At 41.0% G+C, this 18,392-nt stretch overlaps 1 protein-coding gene and 1 non-coding gene across 2 annotated transcripts in view; one reads left to right on the forward strand and one right to left on the reverse strand.

Annotated features, from left to right (window-relative positions):
• Nucleotides 1–2,755: 2,755 nt before the first annotated feature.
• Syap1 (synapse associated protein 1) overlaps nt 2,756–18,392 on the reverse strand; it is a 32,730-nt gene continuing 17,093 nt past the window's right edge. Inside the window, exons 5-9 of the mRNA XM_046424286.2 lie at nt 17,420–17,559; nt 9,075–9,223; nt 7,258–7,316; nt 6,663–6,810; nt 2,756–4,357 (exon numbers count right to left, since the gene is read on the reverse strand). Of these exons, the coding sequence (XP_046280242.1) occupies nt 4,230–4,357; nt 6,663–6,810; nt 7,258–7,316; nt 9,075–9,223; nt 17,420–17,559 (624 nt within the window). The 3' untranslated portion in view covers nt 2,756–4,229. The remainder of the gene's footprint in view (nt 4,358–6,662; nt 6,811–7,257; nt 7,317–9,074; nt 9,224–17,419; nt 17,560–18,392) is intronic.
• Nucleotides 8,301–8,374, forward strand: Trnae-uuc (transfer RNA glutamic acid (anticodon UUC)). Its single transcript has one exon. It is a non-coding gene; the product is annotated as a tRNA-Glu (tRNA).

The raw sequence follows: 18,392 nt of genomic DNA on the forward strand, positions 1-18,392 counted from the left end.
GCAAGAACTTTACCAACTGAGCCACATTCCCAGCCCTGTCATGACTCTTTAGTTTTCTTTTTTCAGTAATGGGGATTGAACCCAGGGATGTTTTATACTGAGCTATATCCCAAGCCCTTTTTATATGTTTTTGTGGTGCTGGGGATTGAATTTTGGGCCTCCTGAACACTAGGTAATTACTCTACCATTGAGCCATAATGCCCAGCCTGCCCTTTTCATTTTTGAGAAACGTACTCACTAAATTGTAAAGGGCCTTGCTAAATTGCTGAGGCTGTCCTTCAATTTGTGATCTTCCTGCCTCAGCCTCCTGAGTCGCTGGGATTTACAGGTGTGCACCAAGGCTCCCAGCTGCCTCCTCAGTTTTCTAAGCACCATCATTTTGTGGTACTATAACATATATTTTGAAATTTTCTATTTTGTTTTGTGGTTTTGGGAATGGAATCTTGGGCTTCAACATGCTAAGCTCTACCACTGAGCCATGTCTCCAGCCCTTATTTTTTTTTTTTTTATATAAACAGTTTGTGGAAGTAATCATTTACTAAAATGGCCCACGTTTCCCTTAACAAAACTGATTGTAGGGCTGGGGCTGCAGCTCAGTGGCAGAACACTTGCCTAGCATGTCTGAGGCCCTGGGTTCAATCCTTAGCACAACATGGAAGTACATAAAGGCCTGCTGTTCATATACAACTAGAAAAAAAATTGAAAAAAAATACCTGTAAACTATAAGCTGTATAAAAATTTCTACCAGTTTATATATATATAGAGGTCCTGGGGATTTAATCCCGGACTTTGGAAAATGCTAGGTAAATCCTGTACCATTGAGCTACATCACCACTCTTTTTTGTTTTTGAGACAGGATCCTGCTCAATCCATGACACTGGCCTTGGAATTTGTAATCCTTTTGCTTCAGTCTTCAGAGTAGCTGGGATAACAGCCCTGTGCCTCCATGCCTGCCTGGCTTCAGTTGTATTTTTAAAAGCTGAAAAGCAAATTTGCTAAGACTGAATATACCTCATTTTCATAATTGAAAAATGTTTCTTTACTTAAGAATGGGTGGGGAATCTCATTAACAGAAAGAACAACCACATCCAATTTAAATTATAGAAACACACTCAGAGCCCTGGTTTTAAAAATTCTTTTGGTACTAGGGATTGAACCCAGGGGCACTTAACCACTGAACCACATCCCCAGCCCTTTGAGACAGGGTCTTGTTAAGTTGCCCAGGCTGGCCTCAAATTTGTGATCTTCCTGCCCAGTCTCTGAAGTTACTTGGATTACTGGTATGCTGGGGTCAGAACCCTGTTTTGTTTTTTTTTTTTTTTGTTAGATGGACACAATACCCTTATTTTATTTTTCTGTGGTTCTGATTCGACCAGTGCCTCACCGTGGTAGGCAAGTGCTCTACCACTGAGTCACACCCGCAGCCCTATTTTGCATTTTATTTAGAGACTGAGTTGCTAAGCACCTGGCCATTGCTGAGGCTGGCTTTGAACTCGCGATCCTCCTGTCCCAGCCTCCTGAGCCCTAGGGATTATAGGCGTGCACCACCATGCCTGGCCTAGAGCCCTGGTTTTTTAATACCAAAGCAGTCAAAGGAGGCAAATCAAATATTCCTAGTTAGATATGATCTTATTTTTTTTGATAAGTGTCTTAACATTCATCAGTAAGCTTTTTTTAGTGTGTACACTAAGAGTCAGGCGGTGTCATGACCAGATGTGCTTGTATCTAGGATTTTTTTTCAGCTGCTTAAAAACATGTAACATGTTTCTTTTCTTCCAGTAAATTGTAAAAAAAAAAAAAAAATTAAAATTCTCCCTTCAATAGGGTTATTTCAGAAGTTGCCAGTCATCTATGAATCCAAACTCAGAAATAAACAACTGTGGCACTACAAGTAGAAATTTTTCTTTTTTTTTTTTTTTTTTGAAACCAGGGATTGAACTCAGGGGCACTCGACGAGTGAGCCACACCCCCAGCCCTATTTATCTATTTTTTTTAAATATATTTTTTAGGGGCTGGGGTTGTGGCTCAGTGGTGGGCGCTTGCCTCGCATGCCTGAGACACTGGATTCAATCCTTAGCACCACATTAAAAAAAATTAGATAAAATAAAGACATCATGTCTATCTACAACTAAAAAATTTTTTAAAAACACATTTTTAGATGTTTATGACCTTTACTTATTCATTTATTTATATGTGGTGCTGAGAAATGAACCCAGTGTCATCCATGTGCTAGGCAAGTGCTCTAACACTGAGCCACAACCCCAGCCCTGTTTTTTGTATTTTTATTTAGAGACACTTAAGGCCTCACTTTTGCTAAGGCTGGCTTTGAACTTGAGATCCTCCTGCCTCAGCCTCCTGAGTTGCTGGGTTTGCAGGAGTGTGCCACCATGCCTGGCAACAAGTGGAAATCTTTTGATAATGAGGCTGATGTTTCATAGCATACATGAGTTTATTGCTATAACCCAAATAACACTATCTGAAGCAGCCTGGCTCATTCACATGTGCCCATCTACAAACACAAGGGTTGACTTATTGACTATGACTTTGCCAGAGGACCAGAGACTAAGTTTTATGAGTCCAAGAATATCAATATGTACGTTTTTCTTATAAATAAATGTCTTGATTTTATTCCCCTTTATGAAATTAAAGGTTGCTTGAAAAATACAGAAGGTTTGGGAAAACAAATGCTTAGCAAGTTCCTAATGTTCAACCACCTTGCTCCTTTAAAAAAAATCATATTCTACAAACATGGGCCTGCTGGTATAGCAGAATACAAGTTTTAATCAATAAGTTCTAGAGTTGTACTCAAGAACACAATTCCATAAAGACTGACAGTTTAATTAAGACAAAGCTAGAACATGTACATGTAGTGACCATTAAAAGAACAATAGACATTAATAGGTGAATGGGCTTCTGAATGTGATTAATACAAAAAAGGACAGAGGAAAGAAGGCTCCACTGTCTACAAAAACTATGAAAACCATGAAGTGAAATTTGTGGTATAGTTTTTTTTTTTTTAAGAGGAGGCCCAAGGGAATTTTTTTTTTTTTTTGGTACCAGGGATTGAACCTGGAGATGCTTAATCATTGAGCCACATTCCCAGACCTTTTTCTTTTGAGACAGGGTCTCGATAAGTTGCTGAGGCTGGCTTTGAACTTATGATCCTCCTGTCTCAGACTTTCGAGTCGAGCCACTGAAATTACAGGTGTGCACCACAGTGCCACAGAAAGACACATTTTTTACAAACACGTTTGCACAGTTTTTTTTTTTTTTGTTGTTTTGGTTCTGGGTATTGAACCCAGGGACTCACACATGATAGGCAATCACTCCACCACTGAACTTACACCTCTAGTCCTTTTTATGTTGAGAGAAGATCTCACTAAGTTGCTCAGGCTGGCTTCAAACTTGCATCCCTATTATCTCAGTTTCCCAAGTAATTGGAATTACAGGGGCTCCCCACCATGCCCAGATATTTTTTTTAAAATTGCTTTGCTGGTGATCAAACTCAGAGCCTAGAGAGTCTATCACTGAGCTACATCCCCAGCCCTTTTTATTTTTTGAGACGGGGTATTGCTACATTGCCCAGGCTGGCCTCAAACTTGAGGTTCTCCTGGCTTGCTCTCCTCAGTTGCTGGAACTACAGGAGTGCCCCCTGTGCCAGGCTATAGCTTATCTTAATGTCAAATTGTGTGATGTTTATATAATTAAAATCAACTTCACTATTTTACCTTTTGGCTTTCAGATGGAATTTTAGAAAATACCTTGCAAGGAAATAGTCCTGAAAGTGCTTCCTCTTAAGTTCTTTGGTATAATTTGGTCATTTTGATAGTAATCAATCCATTAAGTACTTTAACATCATGTATCAACAAAAATGCAATGAGGAATATGAATGTTTTGAAAACCACGACTGAAAACATAACCTAAAATTTTACCTGTGTTTCTGTGGCAAAGATATTCCCTACTGCCTATAAGAACATCTCTAATTCAATTTATATTAAAGAAATGCTACCCATAAAACATCCCTTTTCTTGATTATTAGAATAACCGTTCTATATACTTTTTTAAAGTAGAAGAGGCAAGTTTTAGCTGGAAAAAAGAATAATTTGGAATTTCATAAAGTTACACTCTTGTGCCTTGTGACTCATCGAGCGAACGCTTAACATTTAGAATTTCATGTCACTTTGTAGAACGTTAAGGATTATTATTATTATTTTAATTTCAGGAGGCAGCTAGTTTTCTTCCTGGAGCATCTTCTCTATTTCTTTATCCCAATTTTCATCCCGCTTCTCTGATTCTGTCACCACTTCATATTCTTGAAGCTCCTGTTGCAGCTCCTTTTCCCAATCAGCAGAATCTTCTGCAAGGAACAAAGGAAAAGGAAAAGAAAGATTTTTCACTGAATTCAATGCTGGCAGTAGTAACAATTTAGGCAACTTTAATTACCTATGCAAGTCCTAGCCATGGTAATTTATTTTTGTGGCTCTGGGGATAGAACCCAAGGGCCTCACATAAGCTAAGCAAGCTCCCCACCACTGAGCTAGCTCCCCAAGCCCAATGTCTCAAGCTTCTTTATGCACTAAGAAAAAAAAAATAAAGTGATCAAGGAACAATATAATTAGAACAATTTATTAATATGGAAACAAAGATGTCAGCCCCTGCTTGCCTCCTCAGGGGTCTCTGCTACTAGTGTCATTACCCATTAAAGGAAGCCGTGGAAAGTTTTCTCTTGCTATTGCCTACAACACACGGGCTCATGCACTCCTTCCTTCTGTGGTGGCCAGAACCTACCCTTCTCTTATCAAAAAACAGACAGAAAGTGGGTGGGCTCTGGAGTGTAGGTTTTCACTTGCCCACTTATTTCTCTTGGCCATGCCCTACACCCTTCTTTCTTAATTCTGTCCTCAGAGGAACTCTGAGATGGTAAGCAAAATAGAGTTCAGGTTCACCTTTCTAGGCCACTTTTCTGAACAACTGTAGGAACTGCTGGTTTGCTGGATGTCCTGTAAATCTGAAAAAGGTTTCAGGAAACTGTTCACTCGCTTTTTTTTTTTTTTTCCTTTTGGGTATTGGAGATTGAACCCAGGGGCACTTTACCACCGAGCTACATTTAGTGTCCTTTTAATTTTTTTTTCCTTAAATATTTTTTTTAGGTGTAGATGGACACAACACAATGCCTTTATTTTTTTTTTTAATGTGGTGCTGAGGATCAAACCCGGGTCCCGCCCATGCTAGGTGAGCGCTCTACCGCTGAGCCACAATCCCAGCCTCTTAATTTTTTATTTTGAGAAAGGGTCTTGCTAAGTTGCTGAGGCTGGTCTTGAACTTACCATCCTCCGGTGTGAGCCAGTGACTTGGGATTATAGGTATGCAACACTGCACTCAGCTAAACTCTTCATTTGATAATGATTAACTCAATCTTTTTTTTTTTTTTGGTGGTACTGGGAATTGAATGCAGGAGGAGCACTTTACCACAGAGCTACATCTCCAGCCCTTTATGTTTTTTATTTTGAGATAGAGTTCAAAATAAGTTGACGAGCTGGGTGGCACATGCCTATAATCTCAGTGTCTCCGGAGACTGAGGCAGGAGGACTACGAATTCAAAGTCAACTCAGCAAAAGCTTCACACTCAGCAACTCAGTGAGACCCTGTCTCTAAATAAAATATAAAATAGGGCTGGGGTGTGGCTTAGTGATCAAGTGCCTCTGAGTTCAATCCCAAGTACCCCATCCCCAAAAATAAGTTGGCAAGCCTGGTCCTGAACTTGGGGGTTTTACCAGGGGAGCTTTAATATCAAACCAAACTCCCAAATCTTTTGGGAGTGCTTAAGATAGAGGAACATAAGGTCTGATCATGCTTGCTAGCATCTACCTTCTAGTAGGAACAGAAATATATACTTTTTTGCAGTGCTGGGCATTAAACCCAGGGCTTCATGCAAGCTAGGCAAGTGCTATACCCCTAACCTCTTTTCTGCAGATTTTAATTGGCTTTATTTACAATTCTTGAATTGGGGCAGCAAGTCCTGATGACAAGGGGTACAGAATGCCAATGAGAATCAAATTTTTTTTCTTTCTTTTTTTTTTTTTGTGGTGCTGGGAATGGAAGCCAGGGCTTTGCACATGCCAGGCAAGTGCTCTACCACTGAGCCACAGCCCCAGCCCTCCAAAAATCAACTTTGATGCCAAATTTACATTGCAATTTTATATACTGGCTTTCCCTCTCTCTTTCGGTTTCTTGTTTTTCCATTGTATTTTTGGTACCAAGGATTGAACCCAGAGGCTTTAACCACTGAGCTACATCATCAGCCCCCTTAATATATATAATATTATAATATATTATATAATTAACATAATATATAATCATATTATTATATAATTTTGTTACATTAATTATATATTACATTAATAATATATAATATAATATTATATATAATTAATATAATTTATATATACAATATGTATATAAATAATCTTTTTGAGATGGGGTATAACTATGTTACCCAGGCTGCCTGCCTTTGAACCAATTTTTCTGCCACGTATCTGGGATTACAAGTGCATGTCACCATACCTGGCTGTATATCAGCTTAAAGATAACATTTTTATGCAATCAATGTTGGATTTAAGGAAAAGAACAAGTTTTTTCTTTTTTATTCATTTTTTTTTTACCTTCGAGTCCAGCTGCCTCATTTTCCTTTTTGTCAAGCACAAGTTGCTCCATTTCCTTCCTTAAATCCTCCTGATTTAAGTTACAAGCATCGAAAGCATCACTGACAAACTCAGAAACGCCTGGGCTAGTAGAAATCTCCTCCTCATCCTGAAATGCAACACAAGAGTTCTTGACATGACTTCCTCGGTGACATTTATGCGCTAGAATTCTGGCCTACAGTTGTCTCAGTGGAATACAGCCTGGTTTTTGTTCTCTCCTCTGCTAGCTGGAAGACAGTGACCACTGCTCTCCAACCGTCTAACTTGCACAGTTGCTTGGTAACTAAATGAGTTACCACCCGAGGCTATTATTTGTTCTCACAGTCTGGATCACTCTCACCATTTCTTCTAATCCCTGCTGAGCACATCTACAATGATTTATGCCAGCAAGTCACCTAGTGGCTGTCGGTCCTTGACTATTCAAATACTGGACTCCTTATCTTAGAAACAGATAAGACCCACACTCCTAAGCAGTCTTAAGCGGTATCAGAGATTGTTAACTCAGTTACTTCATTTTCAGACATCAACTACTAGGTACAACATAAAACTGTATTACCTCTTGAGTTTTAAGCTGAGATTTGATTACGACAGGTGGCGTTTTGGGCCGTACTGCCTCTAAGAAGTGAGAATAAAAGAGAATAATTGCTTGATTCAGTTCTGAATACATATTACAATAACTGCTAAAATATCCACAAGTATAATGATACTAAATAATTTTCAGAAATGATATTCTATATTTTCAGCTTTTTGTTAAGTTATTACAAGAAACAGCCATGAGCAACCATCTCAAACTCTTGCTTTTGGGGATATTTTAATGTTACCATATTGAATGCCCCCCTTTTCTGAGGGGGGTACCAGGGATTATCTCAGGGGGCACTCAGCCACTGAGCCACATCCCCAACCCTATTTTGTATTTTATTTAGAGCCTCACTGTTGCTGAGGCTGCCTTTGAACTCACCATCCTCCTGCCTCAGCTTCCTGAGCTGCTGGGATTACAGGCATGCAGCACTATGCCCAGCTCTTGAATGCCCTTTATATAAAAATTTCTAGCAGGAAATAATTTTTGACTTCAGTGTTAGCAAAATTAATTCTGATCTTTGAGGATAATGAGAATGGAGTTGTTTAGCAAAGTTTCCCTGTTGTCAATACTCAGTCACAGTATTCTCTTTCTCATGGGCCTCATATTTCTATCTTAATAAACTTAAAGATTGACAGTCTTTACCAAATACTGTCTTAAGTCCATTTTGTTACACAGGCAGGATTTGGCAAAATGGTTATTTTTCAGTAAAAGTAATATTAAAAAAAAAGGATAGCCCATTGGGATGCAATATTAACATCTATAGGCCAAACGACAAATCACCCTGTGGGGAGGAACTTCATTATATTTACCTGACCCTAATGCAGTTTTGGAGTCTTTTCAACAGTCTATACAACCCTAATCTTAGGTCATGCTGTTTTCCTTAATCATCTAAAATTCTGCAAACTAAAATTACCCCACTTACTGTGGGATGAATGTCCAGGTGCAATTAGTACCTACCTATACACAGCGGGTACTCATACAAAATTAAAAATATTGCACAAAATACATTTTTTGGGGGCTGAGGATATAGCTCAGTTGGTAGAGTGCTTGCCTTTCATGCACAAGGCCCTGGGTTCAATTCCCAGTACCACAAACAAACAAACAAACAAATAAACAAACTACAGTTTATTTTGTATTACTCAATCAAACCCAAGGCCTCATGCATGCTAGGCAAGTGTTGTACCACTGAGCCACATCCCCAGCACCCACATTCCTTATTTTAATTAGTATAAGATATTTAATAGGTGCAAATAGTTGCTGATATCATAAAAGTCTTTCTCTCACAACCAGGGCTACCATATCACAAGAAGAAAGCATCAAATGTTTAACTGAATAGAACTGAGCTTGGAGCGGGACACTTGTAATTTGGGGCACAACGGAGCTTGCTCTACTCCACAGACCACACATACAGAGGAAACAAGGTTGAATGACAGTCCGAGAAACAAAGGGAAGGAGAGTGACTGAATGACAGTGGAGGTCAGGAAGTAGAACATGGTAAAGGGAAAGAATAGAGATGTGGGGAGGATGATTGGTGTTGGAGAAAGAAAAAAAAAAAAAAAAAAAACACCAAGAATAGCATAGTAATGGAAGGCCTGGGGAAGATATGGGTGAGCTGGGTCAGAGAGAGGGCAACAAGAATGAAAATTTCCTCTGGAAAGAAAAAGAATTTTTCTCTATAGTGATGTCAACATTTCTGGTACATACAAGATGACAAGCTCATTAGCATCTCTAAGAAATTTTTTTTTACAGTAATTCTCTTTTTCTGGAGTTGAAGTCTTATCCCCAGAACATACCTGTCAGAGGCAAATCATTCTCTCTATTGTTGCTTTTCTCCTCCTTTCCTGAGGCCTGCTGCTGGGCGGCCAGGGCAGTAAGCTGAGCTGACTGCTTAATCAGGGAGACACGGTAAAAGTAGTTCCTCCAAAACACTTCTTCTTTCACCCTTTTAAAGATAGACAAAGGTGCAGGTGAGAATGAATGTGCATGCAGGGGCTATCTGTTGCAGAGGAGACCTGAATAAATGATTTTTTTTTTTTTGCAGTACTAGGAGTTGAAGCTAGGGCCTTATGCATGCCTGGCAACTGCTCTACCGCTGAGTTACACCACAGATGCTGGAATAGATGAGTTTTAGGAGAATTTTTATTTTATTTTATTTGAAATTAGCTTTATATAGTTATATATAATATTTGGGTTCATCCTGACAAATTCATACATGCATGGAATTCGATTTCAGTTCATGACCCCCCCACTTCCTCCTCTCCCCCGTTCTCCTTCCTCTATTCTAATAGATTTTCTTTCACTCATCTATTTATATTTGATTGGTTCTCTCTACCTATACATAAAGTTGAAATTCCCTATGTATATTTATATATACACATGTTTTTTTAGATGTTGATGGACCTTTATTTTTTTATTTTTTTTTTTTTTAAACACTTCTATTTATTTATTTATTTTTAGTTTTTCGGCAGACACAACATCTTTGTTTGTATGTGGTGCTGAGGATCGAACCCGGGCCGCACGCATGCCAGGCGAGCGCGCTACCGCTTGAGCCACATCCCCAGCCCGGACCTTTATTTTTTTAAAAACATTTATTTTTTAGTTGGAGGTGGACCCAATACCATTATTATTTTTTTTTAATGTGGTGCTGAGGATCGAACCCAGTGCCTGACGCATGCTAGGCAAGCACTCTACTTCTGAGCCACAACTCCAGCCCCACATAACATGATTTTTAAGACTCCATTCTGAGCCGGGCGCGGTGGAGGACACCTGTAATCCTAGCGGCTCCGGAGGTGAAGGCAGGAGGATTGCAAGTTCAAAGCGGCCTCAGCAATTTAGTGAGACACTAAGCAACTCAGTAAGATCTTGTCTCTAATAAAGTACAAAATAAGGCTAGGGATGTGGCTCAGTGCTCAACTGTCCCTGAATTCAGTCCCTGGTACAAAAAAAAAAAAAAAAAAAAAAAAAAAAAAAGACTTCATCTGCATTGCCTTCCCTTCCTTATCCCTCCACTCTGTCTCTTGGTCTCCTTCTTCTATGTTTCTATGTTACTGATCCTCCCTTCATCTTTATGTTATCCTATCCTTCCCTCCCCCTCTTTAGGAGCATTTTTAAATCTGAATGTGGTTCAAAGGAAATTCTCATTTGCTTTACAACTCAAAGCTGAACAACAGAATAAACAGAACAGCTATCTCCTCCTTAGTGGCAAAAAAAAAAAAAAAAAAAAAAAACAAACAAACAAGTTATATAACACCAATGAAAGTGCAGCATTTTTAGCATTTTTTAGGTACTGGGGATGGAGCCCAGGGCCTAGTGCATGCTAGGCAAGTGTTCTACCACTGAGCTACATCATCCATCCATTTCATTTTTAAATTTTATTTTGAGACAGGGTCTTACGAAGTTGCCAAGGCTTGCCTTGAACTTATGATTCTCCTGAATCAGCTTTTCAAGTTGCTGAGATTACAGGCATGACCCATCATGCCTGACTTCTTGGTATTTTAGTCTATTCTGTCCCACTGTCCCAGATGTGCAACATGTACAAAAACTTAATTTGAGCAACACATATTAACCTATTTTAATGCACCTGTGCGGTTGAAACATTTACAGAGTTGAAATCTTGGGACTTAATGGGTTAAGGAGACCAACACTGGCCTTGGGAGAGGGAAACAGAATTGTTGTGAGGCAGTGTGACCAAGGCAGGGGACTGGAAGCAGAGCCAGGACTCCACCAATCATTAGCTGTTTCCTAGAGGATTAAATGCTTTCAAACAGTAAGAAAGCATTGTGGGTGTTGTTCCTTATGAAAGAAAGGGGTGGGCAGCTTGCTAATTAACTAGCAACTGGTAAGAGTTAGTGATGTGGCAGGGGATGATTACAGAGCTTACTGCCCCCCTTGCCAGCTCCTGGTGCTGGGGACCAAACCCAGGGCCTCACCCATGATAGGCAAATGCTCAACCACTGAACTATACCCCCAGGCCTTTCAGGAAGTGGTTGATAAAATGAGTGAAGTGCAGTTCAACTTGAGAACTGTCGCTGGTTCTCAAACTTGGCTGCATATGAGAACTGCCTGGCATGGGGTGTTGGCATCCAAGTGGGTTAAGCTAAGTGCCTATGATGAGTGACCTGGAATGGAGTAAGAACCAAGGAGAGGAGGGGGTGAAGGCGAAAATAGAAGCTTGGTCACATGCGGGATTTAGCTCGGTGGCAGAGTGCTTGCCTAGCATGTACAAACCCTGAGTTCAATCCTCAGCACTGAAAAAAAAAATTGCAATGATATCATGGTCATCACAACTGTAAATAGTGGAGCTGGGCCAGGAAACTAGTTTTTTTAGTGTCGGGGACAAAATGCAAATAATCTACACAAGCTAGGCCAGGCAACAAGATGGAATCTGCTGCAAGATATGGCCCATCTTTTCTTTTATGAATTCCACTAATATTTATAAAGTGTCACATGTGTCAAGCATCATGTTAGGTGCTGGAGGGATGCAGGGATGGATAAAACAAGTTGTCTGCCATCACAGATAGTCAGTCACAGGCATAGTAACCTCTCACTTGTTAAACTCTTTTTGGTACTGGAAATTGAACCCAGGGGCACTTTACACTGAGTTACACCCCTAGTCCTTTTTTTAATTTTTATTTTGAGACAGGGTCTTGCCAAGTTGCCCAGGCTGGCCTTGAACTTGCAATCTTCCTGCCTCAGCCTCCTAAGTCACTGGGTTATAAGCAAGCGCCACCCTGCCCAGCTTATTAAGTTCTTACTATGTACCAAGCATTTCCCGAACCCATGTGGTTACATGTCTCTTTTTCTCTTTCTCTGTTACTCTTTTGCAGTGTGGTGATTGAACCCAGGGCCTTATGCATGTTAGGGCAAGTGCTCTACCACTGAGCTATATCTCTAGTTTTATTTATTTATTTGGTACCAGGGATTGAACTCAGGAGCACTCAACCACCGAGGCACATCCCCAGTCCTATTTTGTATTTTATTTAGAGACTGGGTCTTGCTGAGTTGCTTAGTGCCTCACTTTTGCTGAGGCTGACTATTAACTCAGCAATCCTCCTGCCTCAGCCTCCCAAGCCGCTGGGATTACAGCCATATGTCACTGTGCCCGGCTATTCATTTATTTTTAAGAGAGGCTAGTCTCACTAAGTTGCCCAAGCTGGCCTTAAACTTTAAGCCATCAAACTGCCTCTATCTTTTGAGCAGCTAGGACGACAGGCATGTACCACAGTGCCTGGCTCACAATTCCCTTTTTCTCATAACATCTTTTGGAAGTAGTTTTGCAAAATGGAGAGCTGGCTTACCAGCAGTTTATAATTGGTTATAGCTGACCGCGAGTTTAACTGAGCAAGCAACAGTATATTACAGCTGCCAAAAGAGCTAATGAAGCAGGCACAGTGGTGCAGACCTGTAATCCCAGCAACTCACAAGGCTAAGGCTGAGACAGGAGGATCACAAGTATGAGGTCAGCCTGGGCAACTGAAAAAGATCCTGTCTGAAAATAAAAAAATAAAAGGGTTGGGGTATAGCTCAGTAGTAAAGTGTTCCTTAATCCTCAGAACCAAAGCAGGGGCAGGGTGTGGGGAGAGGTAATGAAATCTTCACCTACATTAAAAATTGCACAAGAGAAGTCTCCTGCAAGTAGGAAACATCACATTCACTCCTGAGAACTCATTTTAATGGGGACACTGACAATTCAAAAGGTATCTAGAGCTGGGTGTGGTGACACATGCCTGTAATCCCAGCAACTATAGAAGCTGAGGCAGGGGGATTGCAAGTTTGAGGCCAGCCTCAGCAACTTAATGAGGCCCTAAGCAACTTAGTGAGACCCTGTCTCAAAAATAAGAAGGGCTGGGGATGTGACTCAGTGGTAAAGCACCTCTGGGTTCAATCCCTAGTAGCAAAAAAACCCCTAAAAAACAAAACAATAACAACAAAAAAAATCAACAATGATATTTGGAGGCAAATCACCTATATAGTAAGGAGGATACAGAGGTAAAGAGAGGGGCTGGGTGTGATGGCACACACCTGTAATCCCCGTGACTTGAGAGGCTGAGGCAGGAGGATCACGAGTTCAAAGCCAGCCTCAGCAACTTAACGAGGCCTTAAGCACTCAACAAGACCTTGTCTCTAAATAAAACACAAAATAGGGCTGGAGATGTGGCTCAGTAGTCAAGTGCCCCTGAGTTCAATCCCTGATACCCCCACTCCAAAAGAAGACCCCCGAGGAACTAAGCATTGGGCCTGTTTAACCTGACAAGCTCTAGGATCTTAAACCATATAACATCGGAACCATACAAAAATGAACTGGCCCTTCCCAGGAGGTAGTGGGTTGCCTAAATCCCTCTTAATTCTAAGCTCCATGAAATGCCCAACATGAACCGTGGGTGTACTTATGTCTCCATGGTGACTCATGGGCACAGTTTGCTCTTCAGATTAACAAAAACAACCATTCAGCCAGGCATGTCTTTAATCCCAGCAACTTGAAGTCTGAGGCATGAGGATCACAAGTTCAAGACAAGCCTGGGCAACTTAGTGACACCCTGTTTCAAAATAAAAACTAAAAAGGGGCTTGGTGGTGGAGTACTCTTGGGTTCAATCCCCAGTACCATAAACAAAGAGAAAAATTAAAATTATCAGCAGAGAGGATCCAAAATAGTCAAGAACCAAAATTGTGGATATTCCTGCCCTAAGTACCTTGGGCTATAGGTACCACCAACTCAGTGCTTGATGATACTTGACATGAGTTATGGCAGGGAGCCTAGCACATGGCCCAGAGTGATTTGAATGATCCTGAGGTTGATGGAGTCTAAAGGTCATGAAGCCCACCTGGACCCCACAGCCTTGCTACTCTTCCCTCGGAGGCAGTTATACAGACTAGGCATGATCTCAAATTATAAGATGAAAGAGCTTCAAACAGATACGCACTCATACACACATTATATATATAAAGGGTTTAAAAGTCAATGCCTGGGGCTGGGGTTGTGGCTCAGTGGTAGAGTGCTTGCCTCATACATGTGAGGCACTGGGTTTGATCCTCAGCACCACGTAATGATAAACAAAATAAAAATTAAAAAACAGTCAATGCCTGCTGGGCGCAGTGGCACACGCCTGTAATGCCAGCTACTTGGGGGTCTGAGGCAAGAGTATTGCAAGTTCAAGGCCAGCCTGGGCAACACAGCAAGACCTTGTATCAAAATAAAATTAGAAAAGGGCTGGGCATATACTTTGGTGATAGAAGCCCTGGATTCAATCCCCAGAACCACAAAAACAAAAAAGCCCCCCCCCCAAAAAAAAGCAAATTTCTAAAGTTTTATGAGCATATGCAATGAAACATTAGATGGGGGCTGAAGTTGTGGCTCAGTGGTAGAGCACTTGCCTGGCATGTGTGAGGTCCTGGGTTCGATTCTCAGCACCATATAAAAAAAAATAAGTAAAATAAAGGTATTGTGTCCATCTACAACTAAAAGAAATATTTTTCAAAAATTAGATGGTACATTTTCTTTATATCATTGACTTTTAAAAGGAGCTATTTTTAGACAGATCTATAGATGAGATCTGTAATGAAATTTTAGCCATAAAACATGTTTTTGGGGGCTGGGGCTGGGGCTCAGTGGCAGAGTGCTTGCCTAGCATATGTGAGGCACTGGGTTCGATTCTCAGCACTGAATATCAATAAATAAAATAAAGGACAATTGACAAATTAAAAAAAAACATGTTTTTCTTTGGGGAGGGTAGGTAAAGCTGTAGAAATTTACCACCAATATGTTAATAATGGTGGAGAGAAGAGTTTCACTATAAAGAAAAAAAAACAGAAAGAAAGGATTCTATATAACTGGTTTTTCACGTCTGGTAGATCATTTCAAAAGAGGTGCTTTCATAGACACAAAGACCTGTGCTCCTGTGTGGACCCAAAGGCTAGGCAATATTTGTCAAAATCCCTATGTGGCCAGCTAAACATAGCAAAACAAACATGTGCTCATCTCAACTCCCTCGGAAAATGCCACGGAAATAACAGAAAAGGAATTAAACAGATTAATCCCACAAGGACGATGAGAACAGGAGAGCGAGGGACGGTGGAAGCTGAAAAGTCAACAGGCAAATAGTAACCTACTTTGTTGACCAGAGAAAGCTGCGCCGGGCTGCCTGCAGAAGTGGGGGTGTGCAGCCAGAGAGAAGCAGGCCCTTTTCTGTTTCCTATCTATAGCCAGCCAGGAGGCTGAGGAGACTTCTATGGGGAAGCTACTCTTTTTTTTAAATTTATACATGACAGTGAAATGCATTACAATTCTTATTACACATATGGAGCATGATCTTTCATATCTCTGGTTGTATATGGGAAGCTACTCTTTTATAGCTACTGAGCTACCACAATCCAAAAGGCCTGTCCCAACATGGAGTGTCCAAGTACCCTTTAAGCACAGCACCATTACTGCAGAAGAATGGGTAAGCAGGGTCTGCAACACAAACAACAGAGTCCAAAATAAACAAAGAGATTCTGAGAAAACCACATAGGAGGTAGGCGTGGTGGTGCATGCCTGTAATCCCAGCGGTTTGGGAGGCTGAGGCAAGAGGATCACAAGTGCAAGGTGAGCCTCAGCAACTTAGTGAGGCACTTAGCAACTCAGCAAGACCCTGTCTCTAAATAAAATATAAAAAAGGGCTGGGGATATGGCTCAGTGGTTAAGTACCCCAGGGTTCAATCCTCAGTGCCAAAGAAACAAAAAACCAAACAATCCACATAGGAAAAAAATGTATGTCAAGAAAATTATAATCCATGTCTCAGGGAAGAGGAAGATCATGTATCCAAGAACAAGAGTAAGAGTGCTAAAAGTGCCTGTGATGCCACCTACTCAGGAGACTGAAGTAGGAAGAGTGCAAGGTTCAAGGCCAGGCTCAGCAACTTAGTGATATCCTGTCTTCCTGTCTTAAAAAATGAAAAGAGCTGGAGGTGTTGCTCAGTGGTAGAGCATCCCTGGGTTCAATCCCAAGTATTCTCAAAATAAATAAATAAATAAATAAACAAATAAACAAACAACAAAAAACCCAGTATTATTAAACATGATAGAAACTGGGTGTGGTGGAGCATGTCTGAAATCTCAGTGGCACGGGAGGCTGAGACAGGAAAATCACAAGTTCAAAGTTAGCTTCAGCAACTTAGTGAGGCCCTAAGCAACTTAGTGAGACCCTGTCTCAAAAAATAAAAAAGGGCTGGGGATATGGCTCAGTGGTTAACTGCCCCTGGGTTTAATTTCTGATGCCAAAAACAAAAACAAAAACCCAAACAAACAAAAAAACAACAAATGCACACGACAAATTCAACACAAGGGAATGAACTAGAAAAGGATGAGGAAAGGAACACAAAAGCCAAAGGAAGCAGCAGAGGAGAAGGGTGCCCCCTGCTGGCAAAGCCAGGTCTGAGAGCACATGCTTATTTGTGATGGAGCTAAAGGGACAGCAGGGATTTTCTTTTTTCTTTTTTTTTTTTTTAAAGAGAGAGTGAGAGAGAGAGAGAGAGAGAATTTTTTTTAATATTTATTTTTTAGTTTTCAGCGGACACAACATCTTTGTTTGTATGTGGTGCTGAGGCTCGAACCCGGGCCGCACGCATGCCAGGAGAGCGTGCTACCGCTTCAGCCACATCCCCAGCCCCCAGCAGGGATTTTCTGAGTGGGGAAAGGCCTTCGGGTGGAGGAAAGACTACAAGAACAAGAACAAAACACAGCTGCTGGAGAGCACAGCCTGAATAGAGAACATCCTTGGCTTGAAAAAAGGCAGGAGCCTGTTCTAAAATGGCAATGGTCTTAATGAGCTCTGTAGGCCTGACTTTTATTTGAGGAGACACAGGAATATTTGTTGTTTCTGAAAGAAAACGTGTTCCACCTTCTAACTGGGATAAGAGCACATCCTATCCTCACCACAAACTTCCTGCCAAGTCGGTCCTGGGTTTGGAGTCGATGGCACCCTGCCAGCTGGGAACTGTGAAGGGCTGCAGGGCCCATTTTTATGGGTGGATAGTCTTGAGACTATTCTGGCCCTCTCTTTGATGATTCTTCCCTGTCACTGTGCACATAACCATGGCCATCAGGAAATGGAAGTCAGAGCTGTGTGAGCAGTGCCACTCCAGCTTGGGAACAGTGCTTACAGTTTAGGAACCAGGGCGAATCTCATCTTGCTCAGTAACTCGTCCTCTTGGAGCATGACCAGGGCAATGTGGTACATCTGGTCAAAGTCAAAATTAAATTGCACACCAGCCGGAGGGTCGCGAAGGAAATTCCGCTTGTCCTTTGATGAAAAGGGAGAAAAACATGGGGGGGGGGAACCACAAACTGCAATTAATAGGTCACAATGTTCATAGATTGGACAAGTATTGAATTCCACTTAGAGCCTTCAACCACAAAGTCCACTAAGCTATCACTGACCTACCCACTTTAAGAGAGACTAGAGAACAACAGATCCTTTCATGGATTTTTTAACACTCACCTGGAGAGAGCCTCTTGGGAGGCCAGGCAATTCAATCATGTGACTGGCTGAAAGCACATATTTTGAAATCATACAGATACACGTTTGTTTTAGTGGGCACCATTAGGTATGTGAAAAACGAATGTAAATCCTCTTAGAAACATTCTAACCCAAAGTTGAAGAGTCAGTGAGCCGTGTGGTCATGTGGGAAAAACCCATCTCATTTCTTTTTTCTTTTTTGCAGTGCTGTGGATCAAACCCAGGGCCTCACACATCCCAGAAAAGTGCTAGGTGCTTGCCTATCACTTTTGAGCTACACCCCCAACCCTTTTTCTTTCTTTCTTTCTTTTTTTTTGTATGGTGCTGGGGATTGAACCTTCTTGTGCATGCAAGGCAAGTACTCTACCAACTGAGCTATATCTATAGCCCTTTATTTCTTTTTTTAGAAAATGTTTTCATTTATTATTATTTTTTTAAATTTCCAGCCCTTTTTAACCAGTAAGGGAGACAGTGGTTCTTCTCAGAGTGGGTACAAATTATTGCTCAATACTTACCCACTATTCTGGCCTATTTGCTAAGGATTCCAGGAAGCAAACACCTCTATTCTTATTTTACACATGAGGAAAAAGGGTTAGGGAAGCAAAAATGGCCTGTCC

The sequence above is a fragment of the Marmota monax genome, unplaced genomic scaffold (assembly GCF_021218885.2).
Source record: "Marmota monax isolate L192 unplaced genomic scaffold, Marmota_monax_Labrador192_F-V1.1 WCK01_AAM20220418_F8-fsc00089, whole genome shotgun sequence".
Lineage (NCBI taxonomy): Eukaryota > Metazoa > Chordata > Mammalia > Rodentia > Sciuridae > Marmota > Marmota monax.